This window comes from Capra hircus, chromosome 15 (assembly GCF_001704415.2).
Source record: "Capra hircus breed San Clemente chromosome 15, ASM170441v1, whole genome shotgun sequence".
Lineage (NCBI taxonomy): Eukaryota > Metazoa > Chordata > Mammalia > Artiodactyla > Bovidae > Capra > Capra hircus.
The window spans coordinates 80,917,124-80,944,410 of record NC_030822.1 but is presented as its reverse complement, the minus strand read 5'-3'; the positions used below and the strand labels follow the sequence as shown (position 1 = coordinate 80,944,410).

Sequence of the window (27,287 nt, the reverse complement as noted above, 5' to 3'; positions counted from 1 at the left end):
GGCATTTTTTACATGACCCTGAACCGGAAAAAAATTTGCTACATTCAAGGCAATAAAAGATGAGTGTGGAGAACAGTGAGCAGAGAACAGATAAAAATACAAAAGGAGAGATTAAGGAGAAGCGACAACAAGACGACACAGTCATGTTAGAAGGAATGAATTTAAGTTTTAAGACAATTGCTTTAAAAAAATTTTTAAAGACCACTCTAACTCTGTACAGACAATGTACTAAGTGAGAACAGAAGTAAAGAGGGAGAACCAATTAAGAAGCTACTAAAATAGTGCTACCAATTAGTATGGCGGAAGGAGACAACAAATAGACTCTACCAAGGCTATCATATAATACCATCACTTACTTTATACTTACTGTTCTTAATTTAGGTAGCAACTGTTCAAGAGAAACAGTTCTATGATGCACTCATTTCAAAGCTATTAAATTAGCATTAAATCTCATAATACTGAGTCATTTTTGTCCTACCAATTAATATCCAGAAAAGTTTATAACAAAAACATGAACTACAAGTATAAACTCGTGGGGAAAAGTATATTGGGTCTTTCTCCAAATTCTAATAATTTTTACACTGTATCTATCTTATCTTGGCCTTCTCTCATAGTTCAGTTGGTAAAGAATCTACCTGCAATGCAGGAGACCCCAGTTTGATTCCCAGGTTGGGATGATCCACTGGAGAAGGGATAGGCTACCCACTCCAGTATTCTTGGGCTTCCCTTGTAGCTCAGCTGCTAAAGAATCTGCATGCAATGCGGGAGACCTGGGTTCGATCCCTGGGTTGGGAAAATCCCCTAAAGAAGGGAAAGGCTACCCACTCCAGTATTCTGGCCTGAGAATTCCATGGACTACAGTCCATCGGGCTGCAAAGAGTCGGACACAACTGAGCAACTTTCATCTTTTTTAAAAATTAATTAATTTAACTGGAAGCTAATTACTTTACAATATTGTGGTGGTTTTTCACTTCCATCTTAACTTGGCATATCTTCTAAGTATGGGTACAAAACTGAACAATTTACAAAACTATTCATATTCTTCTAACTGCAAAAGCCTTTAGTGGCAGACAAAAATTATTAGAAAAGGAAGGAAAAATCACCAATATTTCCCAACTGGGTGCAGCAGATTATAATGACCTATAAGACACCCACCCCCAGGGTTAGGATTATATTGCACTGGCAATTTATCTATACTGGAGCCCCAATATCTTATATTAATAACTCCTTCTCTGGATATTCATTAAACAAATAATTACTGAGTGCCAAATATACACCAGTTACTTTTGTATAAGGTTCCTCTCTCCATTACGCAGATAAAATAGTGGTAGGTGCAACAGTGTCCTTAATTGTGGGCATCTGGCTAGACGGAAGAAGCCCCAAAACTTCTTAATCCATGATATATTCTCTCCTACCCTGTCACAGCAACAAAGACAACTAGGAGAAGGTGAAAAATGATCTGCACCTAGTAGGAATGTCTAATGAGACAAGGAAAGACTCCACAAGTTCCTACGTGATGTTTGCATGTTAAGTCACTTCAATTGTGTCCAAACTCTTTGCAACCCTATGGACTGTAACCCACCAGGCTCCTCTGTCTGTGGGATTCTTCAGGCAATACTGGAGTGGGTTACCATGCCATGCAGACAAAATGGGAGTAATGGAACTAAGTCTTTCAATATACTGATGATGCCCCCAAAGTCTATGAAGTTAGATAATCTTAAGAACAACATTCAGAACAAAGTACAATACTTTCCTTGCTGCTATACTAAGTTTTACCCTCCATCATTTAGCAAATCTTAGGAATGTCTCCTGCTCAGTTTCCTCACTCTGATAAGCAGAGTAATTCAATGAATTGTCAGTGAAGTAAACCAGTGTCTACTTCCTGAGAAACAATCCTGCATCCATTAATCTTCTCAATATTAGTGACAGAGTAACAATACTAATTAAAACTGGAAAATATCTCTTCCTCAGTGCATCACCGGATATGTCAACAGCTTTTTGGCAATGAAACAGCTAAAGAGTAAAAGGCCTGGATACTGTGATTAGGCAAATTAGAGCAAAGAAAAAAAGACGGTGGATAAAAAAGGCTAATAAAATATAATTAACAGATTATATTGTGTCTCACAGGCATGATTTTCAAGCAGATATCAACCTGATGAGCCAACCATTACTATGTAATTATGCTGACTGCATTCTAAGGAGCAATGGCCTCTCCAGTAATTTCTGATTTTAAGGGAAAATTCATATAAGAAACACAGAAAACTGTGATGTTTACAGGCTCATTTGCATGCTCACTCTGAATCTTCTAGAGCAGTGGTTCTTTCACAATACACCTTCTATGACACTGCAGAAAACTAGATAATCTCTTTGAGAAAAGCATACCTGTGCATACAAAATGTAGAGAACAATTTCAGGTTAAAAAAATGCTTATTTGGGGTCAAGAACCCGTTTTACTTAGTACGGCTCCCTTCTGAACAAAGAATAGAGTTTTAACAGATTTATGAATAGGTTAGAGAAAAACCAGCTGGTGGGAAAATTCAACATAAGGGAGAGATGATAGTCACAGCCATATTCTGAAGCCTTACTATTGTAGCACAGAATGCTTATTCATTCATTTAACAAATATTTATTATGCGTTACTTTGAACTAGGTAAGGGGTAGATGTGATAGTACAGTGGGAAGACAATCATCCTGATAAATAACTATAAAATGAAGTATATTATTGGAATGAAGGAAATATATTTTATGAGAGCCTAGAGCAAAGCAACCTAGCTTACTCTGAAGGTCCACAAAGGCTTCCCTAAAATAAGACTAAAGTGGAAGCTAACCAATAAATAAGTTATCTGTGCAGAAATACAGGTGGGCACGATGTTATCACAAATATTCCAGTCCAAGGGAAACACAAGCAAAGAACCTGTGGTGGATGCAGTGTGGAGATTAAGAAATTGCACAATGAAATTAGGAGGACTGCCGGGAGCCAGCGTGAGGAATTCCACCCGTGACAAGGTCATGCGGCAGAGCTCTGATGGCAAGGCTAATCAGACCTCAGGTTTCCCCCCTGGAATTTCCTGAGCATCCACCCCGCCAAAAATAAGAATCTGCCTGCTTTTCCACTCTTCTGATATCCTCTGGAAAAAAGTCAACTCAGGGCTTTAGTCTTCTGCATTTGAAAGGATGTTTCAGTTAAACCCCCTCTGATAACTCTCTAGCTTGCCTAACAGGTTCCCCCGACCTCTTACAGCTTGTGAATTGCTTACAGCCCCCCAACCGTGAGAGGCACAAAGCTTAAAGGCATCTTAAAGATACAGACCCTTTTCTAAAGAGTTAAAAATCATATTGGTGACGGGTTTTCACTGTTGACTTAACGACTGCTGCCAGGCCTCCATATTCTTTACCTTTTAGGCACCTGGGATGATGTTAATCAATGTAAACGGGATATGGAAAAAGATATATAGCAGTTTTGATGTTAGCAACACTAGACTTTTGAGTTAATTACTTTTCTCTTTGTTATATATCACTGCACTCCTCTTGTGTCCTTGCTATGTAAGAATGTAACTTTATTTAGTGCTTTCTGAGAATGGCACCAGACTTTGGGAAGATCAACACAAATAAGTCTTCTGGTTGACAAACCCTTATCAGAAAAAAGGCTGTAAAATGTTAATTGGCCCTTTTGGCTGGAAGATGATGTAAATTACTTAAGACTTGTGTACACAATTAGGTATGCAGAGAGAAAAGCCTGGTTTTGATAAGAGTCTGGGCTGCTAATGCTGCATAACCTTGTGTTACCCATTGATCTCCATGTTTTATCAAAAGTATAAAAGGTCTTCTGAGCAATAGAGGACGGAGCCAGTCGCTGGACTGGTTTCCCCAGTGCCTCTCTCTCTCTCTCTCTCCTTTTCTCCTTTCCCTCCTTACTTTAATTTCAGGCTGAATTCCCATCTGGGGCGTGGAGGCTCGCCAAGTCTACTTACTTGCCCTGGCTGTTAACAGCCTAAGGCGAGGCACCCTTAGATATTCAAACTAGCGCTGGTGGCCCAACGTAGATGGTGCAAATTCCTTGTCTGGAATTTTATTGGTCTTCCACATAATCCAAGTTATTCAGCCCTCTTTCTCCACTTAATTTTCCTACTACACTATTTCTTCCTAATCTAATCTTATATTAATAAATAAATAAGTTTTCCTCGCCAATGCCGTCCACCCTTCGAATTCCCTGGATCCACCAGGGCTGGACCCCGGCAGAGGATGTTGGTTCTCTTATTTTAACAGCTTTCTTCTTACCCTGTTACTTATCTTCTGAAAAGTCCCACTCAATATATAATATAATATACATAAAGCACTGAGTAAAATGTCTTGGCACACAGTAACTGCTCATTAATGTTACTGATGATAAAAATTACAGAGGAGTTGAGAGAGCCTATGTTCTATTAAAATTACTTAAGTATAATCGACCACACAATAAATGTCAGCAGTTCTGAGTCATCAACTGCAAATTTCTAAGGCAAAATATAAATATTTTAGTAACTGTTTGCTTTTTTTTTTGTTGTATATAAATGCGCTACAAAGAACTATATTTAGATATAATACAAATACATGTTATCTCTGCTTAGGGATTATAATATACTTCACTACTGAGATTATTATTTTTTAAACAAGTTAATTAGCGTTAGTCACTCAGTCATGTTTGACTATCTGCGACCCCATGGACTATAGCCCACCAGGCTCCTCTGTCCACAGAATTTTCCAGGCAAGAACACGGGTGGGTAACCATTTCTCCAGGGCATCTTCTTGACCCAGGGATATCGAACCTGAGTCTCCTGCATTGCAGGCGGATTCGGAGCCACCAGGGAAGGCCACCAGTTTGATCTTCCTGACAAAGGGATAGAACCTGGGTCTCCCCTGGTGGCTCAGAATGTAAAAAATCTGCCTGCAATGCAGAAGACTTGGGTTCAATCCTGAGTTGGGAAGATCCCTTGGAGGAGGGCATGGGAACCCACTCCAGTCTTCTTCCCTGGAGAATTCCATGGACAGAGGAGCCTTGAGGGCTACAGTCCCTGGGGTCGCAAACAGTCAGACACAATTGAGCAACTAAGCACAACACAAGAACTAAGACAAGACATTTAATAACTCATGTATTACAAAAATGCAACATTACCTGGAAAACTAGTCTTCATTATATCAATTCCAACTTGTAGCTCAGATTCTGCAGCAAGTACAGCATAGTCTCCTTGATGAGAGATGTTAAAGTTGAAATTGGGGTAAGGATTCAATGAGTCTTTTGCAAGAACTGGTTTTCCTTTTGCAGTTCTTTGCAAACGAATATTATTCCAAGGTATATTCAATTTCTCTGCAACTAATTTCCTTATCATCAGACGACCAGCCTGTTAATAAAACATTTGTTAAGTATTGCTGTCTATACTAAAGATTCAAGTAAAACTGCCTATAACATACAAAGTCTGTTTTTGCGGTTTCTAAAATACTTCTTCAAGTATTAAAACTAAGTAGGTATGAAATATTCTGCATTAAGATTTAAGAAATGCTTAAGACAGAAGAGTCAAGTCCCTCTTTAGCAATTCCCTTCATCCCATCAATAAGTAACCAATGTTGACAAGTATTCATCCTTCATTTTTTCTCTAAGTATCCAAATATATGCTCATTTGCGATCCATCCATTTACTTGAAATCCCACTATATGTACTATTCTACCATGTATGAACTTTTTCATTTCTAAGCATTGGGGATTATTTTATGTCTGCACATAAGCAATGGCCTGTGCATTTTTAAATGTAGCATAATATTTCATAGCATCAAGGTACCAAAACTTGACTATCCCCCTATTACTGGATATTTTGGGCTGGCTCTGGTTTTGCTATTATATTAAAAAAAAAAAATTCCCCAGTGGGCAATCCTGTTGTACTTACATCTTTGTGCACATGTGCAAGTGTTTCTAGATCACATGTACTTATCACGTGCCTCCACGATAGCAAGACATAACCTATCTTTTTTCACATATACCCATTCCACTCTCTCTCCGATTAAGGTCTAAAATCACAAAAAATACCCAAGGACATAAGAAAACAAGGTAGATAACATTTTGCAAAATCTTTCTCAAGTTTTTTTTTTCCTTCAGTTCTAACACTGACTGCAACACTTTGAATTTCACGGAAATAGTCACTAGTGTGCCTTCAAAAATCAATCAGTCTACATTTCGAAAGAAAAAGTCCTTTGACAGAGGGACATTTTCAGGATAACGAGTCTTTGACGAGATGGCACCCAGAAGCTGTGCCACACTGCGCTATATAGACATCATTTGAAACCTAAGTTTCCATTTGTTGCTAAAAATATATACGTAAAATAAACGATTATATTCAAAATAGTGTTTTCAGAGCTAAATAGTTAACAAGGTATGCCTAAGACCGCATCCTTTCTTGGCTTCGGTTTCATCGGTAAAAGGAGGCTAGACTCTTCCAGTTCTACGGTGTGCAAGGTTAAACTAAGTGATACTATCAGTAATTTTCTAGGGCCTACCACGTTCACGGTGCACAGGGAGACTGGTGGGATATTTAACAGGCTGACTGTGCTATGGGCCCAAGCAAGGAAATTAAAAATAAGGAAAATCCTATTGACAGACCTCCGCAACAGCTATTTTAGGGTTTAGCAGGATCTCTCTTTTCAAATGCAACGGGGGAGGGGCTGATTTTTTCTGCGGACGAGGCGACGACAAAGGCGGCGGAGACTAGGCCGGGCACACCCCGGAGTCGCCCGGGGTGGCCGCCAAGGCTCGCGTGTGGGGTCTCTACTGCGCGGCCCACCACCCCGACGGCTGCTCCCCGACCCGAAGCGCGAAAGACCCGCGGTACCAGGGCGGCCTTAGCGTCCCGGGCGAAGACGAACTGGCCGATGCGCTCCTTCTCCTCGGGCTGGATCGATCGCACCGCTAGCAGCCATTCGGCGCGGCTGGGTAGCCACGTGCCACAGGGAAAAGCCCAGCGCACGCCCTCCATCGCCGGCAGCACGCAGAGTCGCTGGGCAAGGAGAACCATCCACCAAAGGCCCTCGCCGCCGCCCCGGGCTCGATGGCGCGGACGCGGGCGGAGAGCCTCCCAGCTGCCCCGGCGCCGCGTGCGTGGACTGGGCGCCGGGTGCGTCCGCAGGACCTGGATCACGGGGGGCGGGGCGCCGCGTGCGTCCTCCCGCGCGGGGGCGGGGCGTCGCGTGCGTGGGAGGGGCGCCGCGCGCGTCCGCGGGACGTGGCTCACCGGTGACCCTCACTTCACATCACCCGCGCGGCCGCCGCCTCCTCTGTAGCGGGAGGCGGGACCCTGCTCTGCGCTCTGCGTCCTCTGCGTTCTGCGGCAGCGCGTGACCGCGCGCGGGGCGGGGCCTCGGGGGCGCGAGGGGCGGGACGGAGGCGCGGCTCGTACCGGCAGTCGCTCAGACTTGAAGAAGAGGTAGCGCGACAGCGGCGGGAGCCAATCGCAGCCAGGCCTCTGCAGCGGGGAGGCCGGGCTGGAGACTTCGGAGACCGCGGTGCAGGTGGGTGATCGCGGGGCGCTTCGTTCCCGGGGCAGGGCCGGCCCCGTCGTCTGCATAGAGGAGGGCTCTTTAGCCTCGGCCGCCCATGCCGCTCGTCCTGCGCTGGGGCGAGGGGGCTTCCGTGACTGAGGGCGCCGCGGGGCGCCTCGGGAGTTGTTTCCCGGGCCCCTGGTTGCCTCCCCCAAGACCCAACTCCGGAGGCCTGAGCGCCCCGAGGCCCTTCCGGCCCTGTGGCCGCCCCGGCCCCCGAGCCCCGCCTCACTCCTCCTGGAGCGGCGCGGCCCCCGCCTGAAGGCGAGACTTCGGGCGAGCCGCGGAGCCGTGCCGAGGCCGTCAAGGGAGCCAGGGGCTGTTTCTGCGGTTGTCAAGCCCGGGCCGGAGCCCTGGGGAGAAAAGTGAGGTTTCTGTTGTTGAGGCGTCGGTGGTTCCGTTGTTATTACGGGTCCTGGCTCTGAAAGCTGCGGAACCAAGTTAAATAGTTTCAGGAGCCCTTCATAGTTGCTCTGCGCCTTTGCTCAGTTGTTTGTGATCAAAGATCTTGCGGGTTTGGGGCCAGGGAACAGTTGAGATCTGTAGATGAATATAAATGCCCATCTTTGAGATTAAATGCCACGCTGTGTGATTCAGCCGATTCCCTTCTTCTTTGGCTGCCAGAGAGTATTAACTAAAGGCCAGCAGTAGCACTTAACAGTTACCTGCGGCTTACTTCCGTCTTTTTAAAAATGGATTCTATTCTATTTTCATTTATATTTATTTCTGTTAACTTTTCGTGATATCAGCCCCCTCCAATCATTTACAACTAAATGAGATGTTGAACACAAGCAAACACAAATCCTCAAAGGGCTTTAGAATTAATTACTCGCTTCACATATCAATTTAGCCAATACTAAAAACGTGTCAGGTGCTTTATCTGCTTACAGTCTGACAAAGAAGATGAAACATGTACAAAAAAATACAGAAAGAGAAAATGTAAAGATATGTAAAGTATGAAGTGCTCATACCCATACCAGCAATGATTGTTACTAATTTCTCTACTTTTAACGTTATGTAGCTAAGCATCGTATTAAAACTTTTCCATTCTTGTTTATTTGAACTTTTACAATTTTGGTATATTTATGTTTCTGTTTGTAAACCTCTTATATGTTGATTATCTCGCGTGTTCTATGCAGTAATTTTTACTGATGCAGAAACTGAGATGAGAAAGAGGATTTATGGGATTACTTAAACTCAGATTTAAAAATTTATGGTCTACTCTTTTACTATTCAACTAAGCTCTGTGTATTCAATCTATAGAGCCCAATGTAGGCAGGTAATGCGGTGGTTATTTGTACTTGTTCTCTCAGAATATTCTCCGCAACTTCCATCATCGCCTTCCTTGTTTTTCTTTGTCATTCAGGTCTCAAATGTCATACCAAAGAGAATGTTTCCATGGAACATATATAAAAAGCTCACTCTTCCCATTCCCTAACCCCCAGCCCTGAGCCTTACCTTAGTCGACACTCTAATCCCCTTCCCCATCTACCTTTAAAATTCTTACTTGTCCTTGAAGGTTTAGCTCAAATCTAAAGGACTACCACAGTGTACTAAAAAATATATACATATACACATATAGTCTATACAATTCGCTTGACAATTATTCTAGTACTATTTTATGACATCTCTTCTGTTGGCCTGAATTAATTTATACGTGTGTTATCTTGCAAATTAGAATATAAACTGCTCAAGGGGGATTTCCTGTGTATCTTGTCCTTTACAAATAGTTTACTTCAGCAAATGTTTTTGATGAACTTTTAATAGACTTTACTCTTCATAAGCCAATACTGATATTTATAGTCTACCTTTACTTTTTTCTTAAAGACATGTAAAGTGTGCAGTTAATAGCTTGCCTAATTATATGCAATAAACCCAAAAATGTGTTGCAGTATTTTTTACTGCATTGATTAGGGGAAAAAAAGGACTAAAGCTTCTGAAAGCATTCATCTTGCCAGATCCTGATCTGTGGCTTCTTAGGATTATGAGAGACTTGTGTTCTATTTCAGTTCTATCACCAGTTATCTTTGTTACTTTGGGTAAATCACATAACCTCTCCCAAGAATCAGTTTTAGTAGAAAAGTATCAAGTGAAATCCATCTCTAAAATTTGGTGATTTTTTTTTTTTTTAGTTCATTAGTTTTTTATTCTATTGCAAAATCTTGATTTCCCCTATTCCTTTAATTCCTGTATCCGATCTGTCCCAAAGTTCTATTGGTTCTATTTCTAAAATAGAGCTAAAATCTATTTCTAATCTCTAGTCTAAACCACCGTCATTTCTAACCTGAAATACTGATTAGTTTTCTGTCTTGTTCAGGAAAGGGAAACATTCTCTTCCTTTGTCTGTCCTCCATGACAAGCACTCCTGAACCAGTCTTCAGAGCTAAGTTTATAAGGCCATGCTGTTAAGCACAGTGCTATAGGCCTCTTTATTTAAGCTAAGGAGAGAGGAAACCTGAAAAGTGTTGTGGCACAGAAAAGAAGGGGAAACTAGTTAGCAGTATGAACACTTCTGAGAGGTTATAAAATGAGGGGAGAGAAGTTAGCCTTTGACTGCAAGTTGAAAGTGTGGTGACATTGACATTAACAGTTTATTTTCATTTTTATTTGTATTATTGAAGTAAGGTGGCTTACAGTGTTTCGAGTATACAGCCAAATGATTACATTATATATATGTATATATATAAGTGAGACTTTGAATATAGTGCCCTGTGCTACACAGTAGGTCCTTGTTTATTTTATATACGTAGTGTGTATCCTTTAATTCCCAGGTCTCAGTTTATCTCTTCCCCTATTTCCCTTTTGGTAACCATCAGTTATTTTTCTATGTCTGTGAGCTTATTTCTGTTTTTAAAGTTAAGTTTATTTGTATCATTTTTTAGATTCCACATAATAAGTGATATCATATGATAGTTATCTTTCTGTGTCTGATTTATTTCACTTAGTGTGATAATCTCTAGGTCCATCCATGTTGCTGCAAATGGTATTATTTCATTCTTTTAAATGGCTGAGTAATATTGCATTTGTATATATATCACATCTTCTTTATCCATTCGTATGTTGATGGACATTAAGGTTTGTTCGTTGTCTTGTCTATTGTTAATAGTGCTGCTGTGAACGTAGGGTGCATGTATCTTTTCTAATTAGACTTTGCTTCTTTCTTGAAGTGGCTGTACCAGTTTATATTGCTACCAACAGTGTAGGAGAGTTCCCTTTTCTCCACACACTCTGTAGCATTTATTTGTAGATTTTTTTGATGATGGCCATTCTGACTCATGTAAGGTGGTACCTCATTGTAGTTTTGATTTGCATTTTCCTTATAATGAATGACTTTGAGCATCTTATTATGTGCCTGTTGGCCATCTGTGTGTCTTCTTTGGAGAAATGTCAGTTTAGGTCTTCTGTCTATTTTATGATTAGGTTGTTATTTTTGATATTGTGTTGTATAAGCTGTTTGTATATTTTGGGAATTAAGACTTTGTTGACTGTACTGTTTGCAAATATTTTCTCCCATTCTGAAGGTTGTCTTTTTGATTTGTTTATGATTTCTTTTTCTGTGCAAGAGATTTTAAGTTTAATTAGGTCCTATTTGTTTATTTTTGCTTTTGTTTCCAATATTCTAGGGGAGAGATACAAAAAATGTTGCTGGGATTTATGTCAAAGAGTTTGTTTTCCTCTAGGAGTTTTATAATATTGGGTTTTGCATTTAGATATTTAATCCATTTTGAGTTTTTTTTTTTCCCTGTATATGTGTTAAAGATTATCCTAATTTTGTTCTTTTACCTGTAGCTGTCCACTATTCTCAGCAGCTCTTATTGAAGAGACTATCTTCTCTGCTGTGTTGTAATTGATTGACTATAAGTGTGTGGGCTTATTTCTGGGCTTACTGACCTTTTGCATTGATCTCTGTGTGTGTGTGTTTGTGCCAAATTTTTGGTTCAGTGACATGAACAATGTTAATAGAGTGAAAGAGAAGAACCTGATTGTCGTGGGTTGAGATAATAACTGGTTGCAAAGTTACTGCAGACAGTTCTTTAAAAAACTTTTTTCTGGGAATAAAAGAATAGAAAGATAGCTAGCAGAGAGTGCAATGTCAAATGGTAAGATTTTTGTTTGATGTTTGTTTAAACATGGGAGATAGTAAAACTTGTATACTGATAGAAAATGTTCAGTAGAGTGGGAGAAATTGTGGATGTATGAGTTAGTATGTGTGTTCACCACTCAAAAGTGTACTCCACAGTGGAGGACCTTGTCTCTAATATTTTTGACTCTGTGTCCAATCTCTGGAATAGTGCTTACTATAATAATAGTTACTTCATAAATATTAAATATTTGTTGAATAAATGAATAATTTAGACTTTATCTTCTTTCAATTCATTCTTTAAAAAAACTTTTTTTTTATTATTATTTACACATCAGCCAGATGGATTATCAAAAAAAAAAAAATCGGATTATGTCCCTGTCTAGTTCAGTCTTCCATAAATCCAGTAGGAAGTCAAGAAACACCTGAAGTAACAGGCAAATTTGGCCTTGGAGCAGGGCAAAAGCTAATAGAGTTTTGTCAAGAGAACGCACTGGTCATAGCAAACACCTTCTTCCAACAGCACAAGAAGAGACTCTACATATGGACATCACCAGATGGTCAATACCAAAATCAGATCAATTATATTCTTTGCAACCAAAGATGGAGTAGCTCTATACAGTCAGCAAAAACAAGACCGGGAGCTGACTGTGACTCAGATCAAGAACTCCTTATTGTCAAATTCAGACTTAAATTGAAGAAGGTAGGGGAAACCGCTAGACCATTCACGTATGACCTAAATCAAATCCCTTATGATTATACAGTGGAAGTGATAAGTATATTTAAGGGACTAGATATGATAGAGTACCTGATGAACTATGGATGGAGGTTCGTGATATTGTACAGGAGACAGGGATCAAGATTTGCTTTTCCCCAAGAAAAGTAAATGCAAAAAAGCAAAATGGCTGTCTGGGGAGGCCTTACAAATAGCTGTGTAAAGAGGGGAAGCAAAAAGCAGAGGAGAAAAGAAAAGATATACCCATTTGAATGCAGAGTTCCAAAGAATAGCAAGGTGAGATAAGAAAGCCTTCCTCAGTGAACAATGCAGAGAAATAGAGGAAAACAATAGAATAGGAAACACTAGAGATCTCGTCAAGAAAATGAGATACCAAAGGAACATTTCATGCAAAGATAGGCTCAATAAAGAACCGTAATGGCATGGAACTAACAGAAGCAGAAGATATTAGAAGAGGTGGCAAGAATACACGGAAGAGCTGTACAAAAATGATCTTCACAACCCAGATAATCACAATGGTGTGATCACTCACCCAGAGCCAGACATCCTGGAATGTGAAGTCAAGTGGGCCTTAGAAAGCATCACTATGAACAAAGCTAGTGGAGATGATGGAATTCCAGGTGAGCTATTTCAAATCCTGAAAGATGATGCCGTGAAAGTGTTGCACTCAATATGCCAGCAAATTTGGAAAACTCAGCAGTGGCCACAGGACTGGAAAAGGTCAGTTTTCATTCCAATCCCAAAGAAAGGCAATGCCAAAGAATGCTCAAACTACCACACAATTGCACTCATCTCACATGCTAGTAAAGTAGTGCTCAAAATTCTACAAGCCAGGCTTCAGCAATACGTGAACCGTGAACTTCCAGGTGTTGAAGCTGGATTTAGAAAAGACAGAGGAACCAGAGATCAAATTGCCAACATCCACTGGATCATGGAAAAAGCAAGAGAGTTCCAGAAAAGCATCTATTTCTGCTTTCTTGACTATGCCAAAGCCTTTGACTGTGGATCACAACAAATTGTGAAACATTCTTCAAGGCATGGGAATACCACACCACCTGACCTGCCTCTTGAGAAATCTGTATGCAGGTCAGGAAGCAACAGTTAGAACTGGACATGGAACAACAGACTGATTCCACATAGGGAAAGGAGTATGTCAAGGTTGTATATTGTCACCCTGCTTATTTAACTTATATGCAGAGTACATCATGAGAAACGCTGGACTGAAAGAAACACAAGCTGGAATCAAGATTGCCAGGAAAAATCTCAATAACCTCAGGTTTACGAATGACACCACCCTTATGGCAGAAAGCAAAGAAGAGCTAAAGAGCCTCTTGATGAAAGTGAAAGAGGAGAGTGAAAAAGTTGGCTTAAAGCTCAACATTCAGAAAACTAAGATCATGGCATCAGGTCCCATCAGTTCATGGCAAATAGATGGGGAAACAGACTATTTTTGGGGGCTCCAAAAATCACTGCAGAAGGTGACTGCAGCCATGAAATTAAAAGACACTTGCTCCTTGGAAGAAAAGCTCTGACCAACCTAGACAGCATAGTAAAAAGCAGAGACATTACTTTGCCAACAAAGGTCCGTTTAGTCAAGGCTATGGTTTTTCCAGTAGTGATGCATGGATGTGAGAGTTGGTCTATAAAGAAAGCTGAGTGCCGAAGAATTAATGCTTTTGAACTGTGGTGTTGTAGAAGACTCTTGAGAATCCCTTGGGCTGCAAGGAGATCCAACCAGTCCATCCTAAAGGAGATCAGTCCTGAGTGTTCATTGAAAGGACTGATGTTGAACCTGAAACTCCTGTACTTTGGCCTTCCGATGGGAAGAGCTGACTCATTTGAAAAGACTCTGATGCTGGGAGGGATTGAAGGCAGGAGTAGAAGGGGACAACAGGATGAGATGGTTGGATGGCATCACTGACTCAATGGACTTGGATTTGAGTAAGCTCCGGGAGTTGGTGATGGACAGGGAGGCCTGGCGTGCTGTAGTCCATGGGGTTGCAATGAGTCAGACACAACTGAGCGACATAACTGAAATCCAGCTGCACTTAGAATAAAATTCCAGTTCCTTGCATCTTACAAGATCCTGCACGAGGTGGCACCAGCCTTCTGTAGGCCTGTCTCTCCAACATTCTTGCTGTCATTAACTACACTCCAACAATGCTGGCTTTATGTCATATTCTAAAACTGAAGGACCCTTTCCCACTTTAGGGCTTAATACATAATTTCTCTCACCACCCTTCTTATTTTTCAGATGTTAACTTATGACACCAGCTCAGGAAGGCTCTCCCTGAAATTATAGTGGATTGAAAGCATGTTCTCTGGAGCCAAACTTTCTGGGTTTATAGCCCATCTCTCTGCTTAGTTGCTATCCATTATTATTTTCAAGATTTTGTTTCAAGACACTGTGAAACCATTTTTCATATTTTAATTCACATACATAGGTAATGACAACTATGTCATGATTTCTGCCCGACAGAAGTGATTATAAGGTATATATCAATTTTCAGGTATGTTAAGCCTCATATTTTCTGGGTCTATAAAATAGAGATAATAGTAGTATCTATTTTATAGTAGTTGTTTTGGAGATTAAAGAGTATGTAAAGATGTAGTTACAGAGTCTGGCACAGAGTAAGGTTATGTAAGTTTTCGCTGTTACCATTGCATTATCTGCAACTGAATACCATCCACTGTTCATTTTTATTTTCTTTTTCCAGTTGTTTCTTCACAGTTTATTATAATTTATAATTTGTCAATCTTTTCTATGTACTAAACATCAGGAAAGCAGAGATCATGTCTACCTTTATTCTCCTTGCTATCTCTAGTGTATAATTCAGTGCCTGGCGTATAGTTAGCACTCTGTAATAAATATTGAAATAGAATAGCTAGAAATGTCAGTGACCAAACTTCTGTCAGTGGGAGACTTAAAGAAATCAGAGCCTGCATCAGTCATAGCACAGCTTTAGTTTAATATTCCCCTTCTATCAATTTGCATATGTTCCTTTGTTGTTACTTAATATCAAAGCCTTGGTTATTAGGCTTGGTGCCTGTACTTTTAGTGACTAAATTTTTTAAAATCAAATTTTGATGGAAGACATTAAAAGAAAAAAAGTGAAATTTTGAAAATTGATTCAGTGTTTTCAGCAGGAAGGTGAAGAGAAAAATGCCATTTAACTATGACACAGCTTTTCATGACTTGGAAGTTTTCATTCTTATGGCAAGCTCTTTTAAAAATAATTGTATATCAACCTTGTACACACATTTTAAAAAGTAAGCAAAATTAATTTGCTGAGATAATCACATTCAGAGTCTTCACTCTTCTGTTCACCTTCAACTTAAAGTTGCAGTGTCCAGGTTTTTCTATATAATATTGTTCTCTGTTATCAGGAACATTAGTGATGTATCATTTTTTAAACAAAATCAGTGTCCATTTTTATCTTCATGGTTTTCTTCCAAGACTGATACACATCTTTCACATTTTGATGCACATAACACATGTAATAACAAATATGTTATGACTGCTGTTTAACTAAAGTGGTTATTAGATACATTTCTATCAATTTCAGATGTGTTAAGTATGAAAAGTTGTGTCTTAAAATTAGTGAAATATGATATTGAATTTATAGAATATTTTGGAGAAAAAGAAGTGCCTACAAATCTTTTATCCAGATTTAAGAATTGTTTAACATTTAATAATGTTTATTGCTAAGTATACATTATCATTGATTTTGACCACTAATGTTTATATACCACTTGACAATATTAATATTAATGTCATTTAAGCATCACTGCAGTGCAGTGTAATTTAGTGTGTCCATTTTGCAGTTAAGGAAGCCAGAGCCTTAAAGAGCATCAGTAGGGGTCACTAGTCAGTGATGCATCATCTGGGACCCTATTCCTTCACCTCTCAATCCGGTGGTGGTTTGCCATTTGCAAAATACACTAATATTAGGAGTGAAAGTAAAAGTCACTCAGTCGTGTCTGACTCTGTGATCCCATGGACTGTAGCCCACCATTCTCCTCTGTCCATGGGATTCTCCAGGCCAGAATACTCAACGGGTAACTGTTCCCTTCTCCAGGGATCTTCCCAACCCAGGGACTGAACCCGGGTCTCCCACATACAGGTGGATTCAGGCTTCCCTGGTGGTTCAGTTGGTTAAAGAATCTGCCTGCAATATGGGAGACCTGGGTTGGGAAGATCCCCTGGAGGAGGGCATGGCAACCCACTACAGAATGTTGGCCTGGAGAATTCCGTGGACTGTATAGTCCATGACGTTGCAAAGAGTCAGACACGACTGAGCAACTTTCACTTTCTTTTACCCCCTGAGCTACCAGGGGAGCCTTGTATTATTAGAGACTTACTCAAACCAAATTTAAGAATAGAAAGTTTCAGCTTCTTGGATTTATCCTTGGATTTTACCTGTTTCATTCATGATAGTGTATATATGTCAATGCTACTTTCTCAATTTGTCCTTCATTTTCCTTCCCCCGCTGTGTCCGCAGACCATTCTCAATGTCGTGGTTGGCATTTATTCTCCGTAAATAGGTTCATCAGTACTGTTTTCTAGATTCCATATACATTTTTTTATATGTATGTTTTAATATACAATTTTTGTTTTTCTATGACTTAATATTACTCTGTGTAACAGGCCTTCATCCACCTCACTACTTCTAACTCAGATTCCTTCCTTTTTTGGCTGAGTTTGGGCTTCCCTGGTGGCTCAGCTAGTAACGATTCCGCCTGCAATGTGGGAGACCTAGGTTTGATCCCTGGGTTGGGAAAATCCCCTGGAGAAGGGAACGGCTACCCACTCCAGTGTTCTGGCCTGGAGAATTCCATGGACTGTATAGTCCATGGGGTCACAAAGAGTTGGACTCGACTGAGCAACTTTCACTCACTCATTCCATAGTATATATGTACTACAGTTTATCCATTCATTAGTTGATGGACATCTAGATTGATTTCCGTGTCTTGGCCATTGTAAACAAGTGCTGTAGTGAACATTAGGGTGCATGTGTCTTTTTGAATTGTGTTTTTTTAAGGGTATATGCTCAGTATTGAGATTGCTGGGTCATATGGTATTTGTATTGCTACTTTTTAAAGAAATTTCCATATTGTTCTCCACAGTGGCTATACCACTTTCAGTTTAGTTCAGTTCAGTTCAGTCGCTCAGTCTTGTCCGACTCTTTGCAACCCCATGAATCGCAGCACGCCAGGCCTCCCTGTCCATCACCATCTCCCGGAGTTCACTCAGACTCAGGTCCATCGAGTCCGTGATGCCATCCAGCCATCTCATCCTCGGTCGTCCCCTGCTCCTCCTGCCCCCAATCCCTCCCAGCATCAGAGTCTTTTCCAATGAGTCAACTCTTCGCATGAGGTGGCCAAAGTACTGGAGTTTTAGCTTTAGCATCATTCCTTCCAAAGAAATCCCAGGGTTGATCTCCTTCAGAATGGACTGGTTGGATCTCCTTGCAGTCCAAGGCACTCTCAAGAGTCTTCTCCAACACCACAGTTCAAAAGCATCAATTCTTCGGCGCTCAGCCTTCTTCACAGTCCAATTCTCACATCCATACATGACTACTTGGAAAACCATAGCCTTGACTAGACGGACCTTAGTTGGCAAAGTAATGTCTCTGCTTTTGAATATACTATCCAGGTTGGTCATGACTTTTCTTCCAAGGAGTAAGCGTCTTTTAATTTCATGGCTGCAGTCACCATCTGCAGTGATTTTGGAGCCCCCCAAAATAAAGTCTGACACTGTTGCCACTGTTTCCCCATCTATTTCCCATGAAGTGATGGGACTGGATGACATGATCTTCGTTTCCTGAATGTTGAGCTTTAAGCCAACTTTTTCGCTCTCCTCTTTCACTTTCATCAAGAGGCTTTTTAGTTCCTCTTCACTTTCTGCCATAAGGGTGGTATCATCTGTATATCTGAGGTTATTGATATTTCTCCCAGCAATCTTGATTCCAGCTTGTGTTTCTTCCAGTTAAATAAGCAGGGTGACAATATACAGCCTTGACACACTCCTTTTCCTATTTGGAACCAGTCTGTTGTTCCATGTCCAGTTCTGACTGTTGCTTCCTGACCTGCATACAGATTTCTTAAGAGGCAGGTTATGTGGTCTGGTATTCCCATCTCTTTCAGAATTTTTCACAGTTTATTGTGATCCACACAGTCGAAGGCTTTGGCATAGTCAATAAAGCAGAAATAGATGTTTTTCTGGAACTCTCTTGCTTTTTCCATGATCCAGCGGATGTTGGCAATTTGATCTCTGGTTCCTCTGCCTTTTATAAAACCAGCTTGAACATCAGGGAGTTCACGGTTCACGTATTGCTGAAGCCTGGCTTGGAGAATTTTGAGCATTACTTTACTAGCATGTGAGATAAGTGCAATTATGCAGTAGTTTGAGCATTCTTTGGCGTTGCCTTTCTTTGGGATTGGAATGAAAACTGACCTTTTCCAGTCCTGTGGCCACTGCTGAGTTTTCCAAATTTGCCGGCATATCGAGTGCAGCCCTTTCACAGCATCATATTTCAGGATTTGAAACAGCTCAACTGGAATTCCATCACCTCCACTAGCTTTGTTTGTAGTGATGCTTTCCAAGGCCCACCTGACTTCACTTTCCAAGATGTCTGGCTCTAGATTAGTGATCACATCATCATGATTATCTGGGTCGTGAAGATCTTTTTTGTACAGCTCTTCCGTGTATTCTTGCCACCTCTTCTTAATATCTTCTGCTTCTTTTAGGTCCATACCATTTCTGTCCTTTATCGAGCCACTTTACATACCACTTTACATCCCACCAACAGTGCAGGAGGGTTTCCTTCCTCAGCTTCCACTCCAGCATTTATTGTTTGTAGGTTTTTTGATGATGGCCATTGTGACCTGTGTGAGGTGATACCTCATTGTAGTTTTGATTTTCATTTCTCTGATAATGAGCAATGTTGGCCATCTTTTCGTGTGTTTCTTGGCCATCTGTGTGTTTTCTTTGTAGAAATGTCTGTTTAGGTCTTCTGCTCATTTTTTGATTGGGCTATTTGTTTTTCTGATATTGAGATGTATGAGCTGCTTATACGTTTTGGAGAATAATCCTTTGTCAGTTGCTTCATTTGCAAATATTTTCTCCCATTCTGAGTGTTGTCTTTTAATCTTGTATATTGTTTCCATTACCTTGCAAAAGCTTTATAGTTTAGTTAGGTCCCATTTGGGGCTTCTCTGGTGACTCAGTGTTGGGATGACCCACAGGGGTAGGATGGGGAGGGAGGTGGGAGCGGGGTTCAGGATGGGGAACACATGTACACCCGTGGCTGATTCATGTTTATATATGGCAAAACCACTACAATATTGTAAAATAATTAGCCTCCAATTAAAAAGAATATATATATATATATATAAAAGAATCTGCAGGAAATGGCAAGAGTCATGAGTTCGATCTCTGGGTCAGGAAGATCAATTTGAGGAAGAAATGGCAACCCACTCCAGCATTCTTGCCTGGAGAATCCTATGGACAGAAGATTCTAGTGGGCTACATCCCATAGGGTCACAAGGAGTCAGCTACACTGATGCCACCAAACATTCATGCCAGTCCTGTTTGTTTCTTTTTGTTTTTATTTCCCTTACTTTAAGAGGTGGGTCAAGGAGGATCTTATGTCAAAGGCTGTTCTACCTATGTTTTCCTCTAAGAGCTTTATAAGTTGCTAGCCTAATATTTGAGTCTTTAATCCATTTCAAATTTATTTTTGTGTATGGTGGTAGAAAGTGTTCTTTTCATTGTTTTATATGTGGCTGTCCAGTTTTCCCAGCACTGCTTATTGAAGAGGCTGTCTTTTCTCCATTGTATAGTCTCCTTTGTCAAAAATAAGGTGCCCATAGGTATGTGGGTTTCTCTGGGCTTGCTTTCTTGTCCCATTGGTTTGTATTTCTGTTTTTGTGCTGGTACCATACTCTTGATGGCTATAGCTTTATAGTATAGTCTGAAGTCAGCAAGGTTGATTTCTCCAGCTCTGGTTTTCTTAAGATTGCTTTGGCTATTTGGGGGTCTTTTATTTTTCCAAATCATGAATTTTTTTGTTCCAGTACTGTGAAAAATTACATTGGTAGTTTGATAGGGATAACATTGAGTCTGAAGATTGCTTTGAGTAGTATAGTCATTTTCACAATGTTTTTCCAATTCAAGAACATGGTATATCACTCAATCTGTTTGTGTTCTCTTTGGTTTCTTTTACCTGTATCTTATAGTTTTCTGCATACAGGTATTTTGTCTCTTTAGGTTGGTTTATTCCTAGCTATTTTATCCTTTTCGTTGCAGTGGTGAATGGAATTGTTTCCTTAATTTCTCTTTTTGATTTTTCATTGTTAGTGTCTAGGAATGTAAGGGATTTCTGTATATTAATTTTATATTCTCTGACTTTACTGTATTCATTGATTAGCTCTAGTAATTTTCTAGAAGGAGAAGGCAATGGCAACCCACTCCAATACTCTTGCCTGGAAAATCCCATGGATAGAGGAGCCTGGTAGGCTGCAGTCCATGGGGTCACTAAGAGCCGGGCACGACTGAGTGACTTCACTTTCACTTCTCACTTTCATGCATTGGAGAAGGAAATGGCAACCCACTCCAGTATTCTTGCCTGGAGAATCCCAGAGACAGAGGAGCCTAGTGGGCTGCCGTCTATGGGGTTGCACAGAGTCAGACATGACTGAAACGACTTAGCAGCAGTAGCAGCAGTAATTTTCTGGTGGCATCTTTGGTGTTCTATATATAGTATTATGTCGTCTACAAACAGTGAGAATTTTACTTTTTATTTTCCAATCTCTACTCCTTTTATTTCTTGTTCTTCTCTGCTATAGCTAGGACTTCCAAAACTATATTGAATAATAGTGTTAAGAATGAACAGCCTTAATCATGTTCCCGATCTTAAAACGTTTTCAGTTTTTCACCATTGAGAATAATGTTTTTCTGTTGGTTACTTGTTCAGTTCAGTTCAGTCGCTCAGTTGTGTCCGACTCTTTGTGACCCCATGAATCGCAGCACGCCAGGCCTCCCTGTCCATCACCAACTCCCGGAGTTCACTCAGACTCACGTCCATTGAGTCGGTGATGCCATCCAGCCATCTCATCCTCTGTCATCCCCTTCTCCTCCTGCCCCCAATCCCTCCCAGCATCAGAGTCTTTTCCAGTGAGTCAACTCTTTGCATGAGGTGGCCAAAGTACTGGAGTTTTAGCTTTAGCATCATTCCTTCCAAAGAAATCCCAGGGTTGATCTCCTTCAGAATGGACTGGTTGGATCTCCTTGCAGTCCAAGGCACTCTCAAGAGTCTTCTCCAACACTACACTTCAAAATCATCAATTCTTCGGCACTCAGCCTTCTTCACAGTCCGACTCTTGCATCCATACATGACCACTGGAAAAACCACAGCCTTGACTAGACGGACCTTTGTTGGCAAACTAATGTGTCTGCTTTTGAATATGCTATCTAGGTTGGTCATAACTTTTCTTCCAAGGAGTAAGCGTCTTTTAATTTCATGGCTGCAGTCACTTGTACATGACCTTTATTGTGTTGAGGTATGTTCCTTTCCTATCCACATTCTGGAGAATTTTTTATAATTATATTTATTTTAAATTGATTGATTGCTTTACAATATTAGTTTAATTTCTCTCATACATCAACATGAATTAACCATAGGTGTACATATGTCTCCTCCCTCTTGAACCTTCCTCCTACCTCCCAACCTTTCCCACCCCTCTAGGTTACCACAGAGCCCCAGTGTGAATTCCCTGAGTCATACAGCAAATTCCCTTTGGCTGTCTGTTTTACATGTGTTAGTGTATGTGCCTCCATGCTGCTATTTCCATTCATCTTGCTGACTCCTTCTCTCCTGCGCTTGTCCATAAATCTGTTCTCTGTGTTTTCTCCATTGCTGCCCTGCAGGTAGGTTCATTATTACCATCTTTCTAGATTTCATAAATATGCATTAATATATGATATTTGTTTTTCTGACTGACTTCAGTCTGTGTAATAGGCTCTAGGTTCATCTACATCATTAGAACTGACTCAGATGTGTTCCTTTTTATGGCTGAGTGGTATTCCATTGTATATAGGTACCACAGCTTCTTGATCATTCATCTGTCAGTGGACATCTAGGTTGCTTCCGTGTCCTAGCTATAGTAAATGGCACTACAGTGAACATTGGGGTACATGTGTCTTTTTCAGTTTTTGATTCCTCAGGGTATATGCCTAAAAGTGGTATTGCTATGTTATATGGTAGTTTTATTCCTGATTTTCTAAGGAATCTCCATACTGTCTTCCATCATGGCTCTGTCAATTCATATTCCCAGTAGCAGTGCACGAGGGTTTCCTTTTCTCCACACCTTCTCCAGCACTTGTTTGTGGACTTTTTGATGATGGCAGTCTGACTCGTGTGAGGTGATAGCTCGTTGTAGTTTTGATTTATATTTCTCTAATAATGAGTGATGTTGAGCATCTCTTCATGTGTTTATTAGCCATCCATGTATTTCTGGAGATATGTCTGTTTAGATCTTTTGCCCACTTTTTGATTAGATTGTTTCTCTGGCATTGAGTTGTATGAACTGTTTGTATATTTTGGAGATTAATCCTATGTCAGTTGTTTAATTTGCTATTATTTTCTTCCATTCTGAGGGTTGTCTTTTCACCTTTACAGTTTCCTTTGCTGTGCAAAAGCTTTTAAGTTTAATTTGGTCCCACTTATTTATTTGTTTAATTTCCATTGTTCTAGGAGTTGGTTCATAGAGGATCTTATTATGATTTATGTAATGCAGTGTTCTGCCTATGTTTTCTTCCAAGAGTTTTATAGTTTCTGTAATTTCTATAAAACTAGTTTTATAGTTCACGTTTAGGTTTAATCCTTTTCAAGTTTATCTTTGTGTATGGTGTTAGGAAGTGTTCTAATTTCATTCTTCTACACGTTGTTGTCCAGTTCTCCCAGCACCACTTATTGAAGAAGCTTTTTTCCCCACTGTATATTCTTAACTCTTTTGTCAAAGATAAGGTGCCCCTAGGTACATGGGTTTGTCTCTGGGCTTTCTATCTTGTTCAGTTGGTCTATACTTTTCTTTTTGTGCCACTACTGTACTGTCTTGATTACTGTAGGTTTGTAGTATAGTCTGAAATCAGGTAAGTTGATTCCTTCAAATCCATTCTTCTTTCTCAAGATTGCTTTGGCTATTTGGGGTCTTTTGTGTTTCCATACAAACTGTGAGATATTTTTCTTCTAGTTGTGTGACAAATGCCATTGGTAATTTGATTGGGATTGCCTTGAATCTGTTGATTACATTTGGTAGTTCAGTCATTTTCACAATATTGATTCTTCTAAACCAGGATCATGGAATATTCCTCTATTTATATCATCCTTGATCTTTCATCAGTGTCTTACAGTTTTCTGAATACAGTTCTTTTGTCTCCTTAGGTAGATTTATTCCTAGGTATTTTATTCTTTTTCTTGCAATGGTAAATGTGATTGATTCTTTAATTTCTCTTTCTCATTTTTCATTGTTAGTATATAGGAATGTATGTGTTTTCTGTGTATCGATTTTGTATCCTGCAGCTGTACCATATTCACTGATTATCTCTAGTAATTTTCTGATAGTATCTTTAGGGTTTCTTATGTATAGTATCATGTTATCTGCAAATAGAGTTTTATTTCTTCCTTTCCAGTCTGGATTCCTTTTCTTTCTTTTTCTTCTCTGATTGCCGTAGCTAGGACATCCAAAACTATGTTGAATAACAGGGCACCCTATCTCACAAGTGGTCACCCTTGTCTTGTTTCTGACCTTAGAGTGAATGCTTTTAGTTTCTCACCATTGAGAACCATGTTTGCTGTTGGTTTGCTGTAAATGGCCTTTATTTTTATGGTAGATTCCTTCTGTGCCCATTTTTGGGAAGAGTTTATTTTAACATGCATGGGTACTGAATTTTGCAAAAACTTTCTCTGCCTTCATTGAGATTGTCATATGATTTTGTCTTTCAGTTTGTTAATATGGTGTATCACATTGATTTGTGTGTATTGAGGAATCCTTGCATTCCTGAGATAAATAAACCCCACTTGATAAGGCGATATCTGATGCTTTTTAATATGTTGTTGGATTCTGTTTGCTAGTATTTTCCTGAGAATTTTTGTATCAGTGTTTATTAGTTATTGACTTCCCAGGTGACACAGTGGTAAAATAATCTACTTGCCATTACAGGAGACTCAGAATCACAGATTCAATCTCCAGGACAGGCAGAACCCCTGGAGTAGGAAATGGGAAACCACTCTAGTATTCTAGCCTGGAAAATTCCATGGACCGAGGAGCCTGGTGGGCTACAGTTCATGGGATGGCAAAGAGTCGGACCTGAAAGCATGCATGCAGCACATGTCATCAGTGATACTGGCCTGTAATTTTCTTTTTTTGTGTATGTTTGTCACGTTTTGGTGTCAGGGTGATGGTGGCCTCATAAAAGGAGTTTGAGAGTCTTCCTTCCTCTGCAGTTTTCTGGAAGAGTTTAAGCAGCATATGGGTTAGCTCTTCTCTAAACTTCTGATAAAGCTTGCCTTTGAAGCTACTGGGCTTTTGTTGGAAGATTTTTTTCTTAGAGTTTTGATTTCAGTGTTTGTGATTGGTGTGTTCATTTTTTTCTATTTCTTCCTGGTTCACTCTTGAAACGTTGTACTTTTCATAGAATTCATCCATTTCTTCCAGCTTGTCCACTTTATTGGCATATAGTTGCTCATAGTGGTGTTTTATGATCCTTTGTATTTCTTTATTGTCTGTTATAACTTTTCCTTTTTCTGTTTTATTGATTTGGGTTTTCTCCTTTTTTTTTTTTTCTTGATGAGTCTGGCTAACAGACTTATCAAGAGTCTGTCAGTTTTGCTTATGTTCTCAAAAAACTAGCTTTTAGTTTCACTGATTTTTCCTATTCCCTTCTTCATTTCTTTTTCATTTATTTCTGATCTGATCTTTATAATTTCTTTCCTTCTAACAACTTTGGTTTTATTTATTTATTTTTTTGTTGTTATTTTTCTAGTTGCTTAAATGTAAAATTAGATGGTTTATTTGATGTTTTTCTTATTTCTTGAGCTAGGTTTATATTGCTCTAAATTTCCCCCATAGCACTGGTTTTACTGATTCCAATAGATTTTGAGTTGTTGTGTTTTCCTTTTTTGCTTTTCCCTCTTTGAGATCTTCAGTGAACTCGTGGTTATTTAGAGGCATATTGTTTAGCCTCCCTGTGTTTGTGATTTTTTTTTTTACAGTTTTTTCCTGTAGTGCATATCTAATTTACAGCATTGTGGTTAACAAAAAAATGCTTGATATATTTTTAGTTTTACTTTTTTCAAACTTCGTTAGTTAAGTTGCTCAGTCGTGTCCGACTGTTTGTGACCCCATGAACTGTTGCCCATCAGGCTCTGCCATCCATGGAATTCTCCAGGTAAGAATACTGGAGTGGCTAATTTGTGACCCCAAGATGTTATCTTTCCTGGATTTTCCAACCTAGATAGTATATTCAAAAGCAGAGACATTAGTTTGCTGACTAAGGTCCGTCTAGTCAAGGCTATGGTTTTTCCTGTGGTCATGTATGGATGTGAGAGTTGGACTGTGAAGAAGGCTGAACACCGAAGAATGGATGCTTTTGAACTGTGGTGTTGGAGAAGACTTTTGAGAGTCCCTTGGACTGCAAGGAGATCCACCCAGTCCATTCTGAAGGAGATCAACCCTGGGATTTCTTTGGAAGGAATGATGCTAAAGCTAAAACTCCAGTACTTTGGCCACCTCATGCGAAGAGTTGACTCATTGGAAAAGACTCTGATGCTGGGAGGGATTGGGGGCAGGAGGAGAAGGGGACAACAGAGGATGAGATGTCTGGATGGCATCACTGACTTGATGGACGTGAGTCTGAGTGAACTCCGGGAGATGGTGATGGACAGGGAGGCCTGGCGTGCTGCGATTCATGGGGTCGCAAAGAGTCGGACACGACTGAGCAACTGAACTGAACTGGGAGAGAAAAGTGAAATTTACTGTTTTTGGATGAAATGTCCTACAGAAATCAATCAAGTTCATCTGGCCAAATGTATCATTTAAAACTTGTGTTTCCTTAGTAATTTTTGTTTATGGATGACCTGTCCATTGGTGTGAGTGAGGTTTTAAAGTCCCCTTCTGTTATTATGTTACTGTTGATTTTTCCTTTTATAGTTGTTAGCATTTCCTTAAATATTGAAGTTCTCCTATGTTTGGTGCATATATATTTTTGATTGTTATATCTTCCTGGATTAGTCCCTTGATCCTTATGTAGTGTCCTTCCTTGTCTCCAGTAATGGTCTTTATTTTAAAGTCTATTTTGTCTGGTTAGGCTACTTTTAACTTCCTTTTGATTTTCACTTGCATGGAATATATTTTTTAAGTTAAGCTCCATACTTTAAATCTCTATGTGTCCCTATGTCTGAAGTGGTTTCTTGCAGATGACATACATAGGGGTCTTGTTTCTGTATCCGTTCTAGTCTGTGTCTTTTGCTTGGAGCATTTAATTCATTTACATTTAACTTAATTAGTGATGCAGTCACTTAAATGTAATTACCTTAAATGTAAATGGATTAAATGCTCCAAGCAAAAGACACAGACTGGATGAATGGATACAGAAACAAGGTAATTAGTGATATGCATGGAGAAGGAAATGGCAACCCACTCCAGTGTGCTTGCCTGGAGAATCCCAGGGACGGGGGAGCCTGGTGGGCTGCCATCTATGGGGTCGCACAGGGTCGGACACTACTGAAGCGACTTAGCAGCAGTGATATGCATGGTCCTATTACCACGTATTTTATTGTTTGGGGTTTGTTTGTGTAGGTCTTCTCTTACTCTTGTGTTTCCTCTTTAGAGACGTTCCTTTAG

The 27,287-nt window shown here is 40.0% G+C and overlaps 2 protein-coding genes across 3 annotated transcripts in view; one reads left to right on the top strand and one right to left on the bottom strand.

Moving 5' to 3' along the window:
* The window catches only part of AASDHPPT (aminoadipate-semialdehyde dehydrogenase-phosphopantetheinyl transferase), a 29,302-nt gene extending 22,150 nt beyond the window's left edge, over positions 1-7,152 (bottom strand). Inside the window, exons 1-2 of the mRNA XM_013969378.2 lie at positions 6,857-7,152; positions 5,153-5,378 (exon numbers count right to left, since the gene is read on the bottom strand). Coding sequence (XP_013824832.2) covers positions 5,153-5,378; positions 6,857-7,039 — 409 coding nt within the window. The 5' untranslated portion in view covers positions 7,040-7,152. The remainder of the gene's footprint in view (positions 1-5,152; positions 5,379-6,856) is intronic.
* KBTBD3 (kelch repeat and BTB domain containing 3) overlaps positions 7,436-27,287 on the top strand; it is a 71,605-nt gene continuing 51,753 nt past the window's right edge. The window contains exon 1 of one of the 2 annotated variants that reach the window (XM_018059904.1): positions 7,436-7,532. The gene's annotated coding sequence lies outside the window, so the exon portion shown is untranslated. Of the gene's footprint in view, positions 7,533-7,844; positions 7,928-27,287 lie in introns of those variants that run through there. The other variant, XM_005689336.3, reaches the window with a different exon arrangement.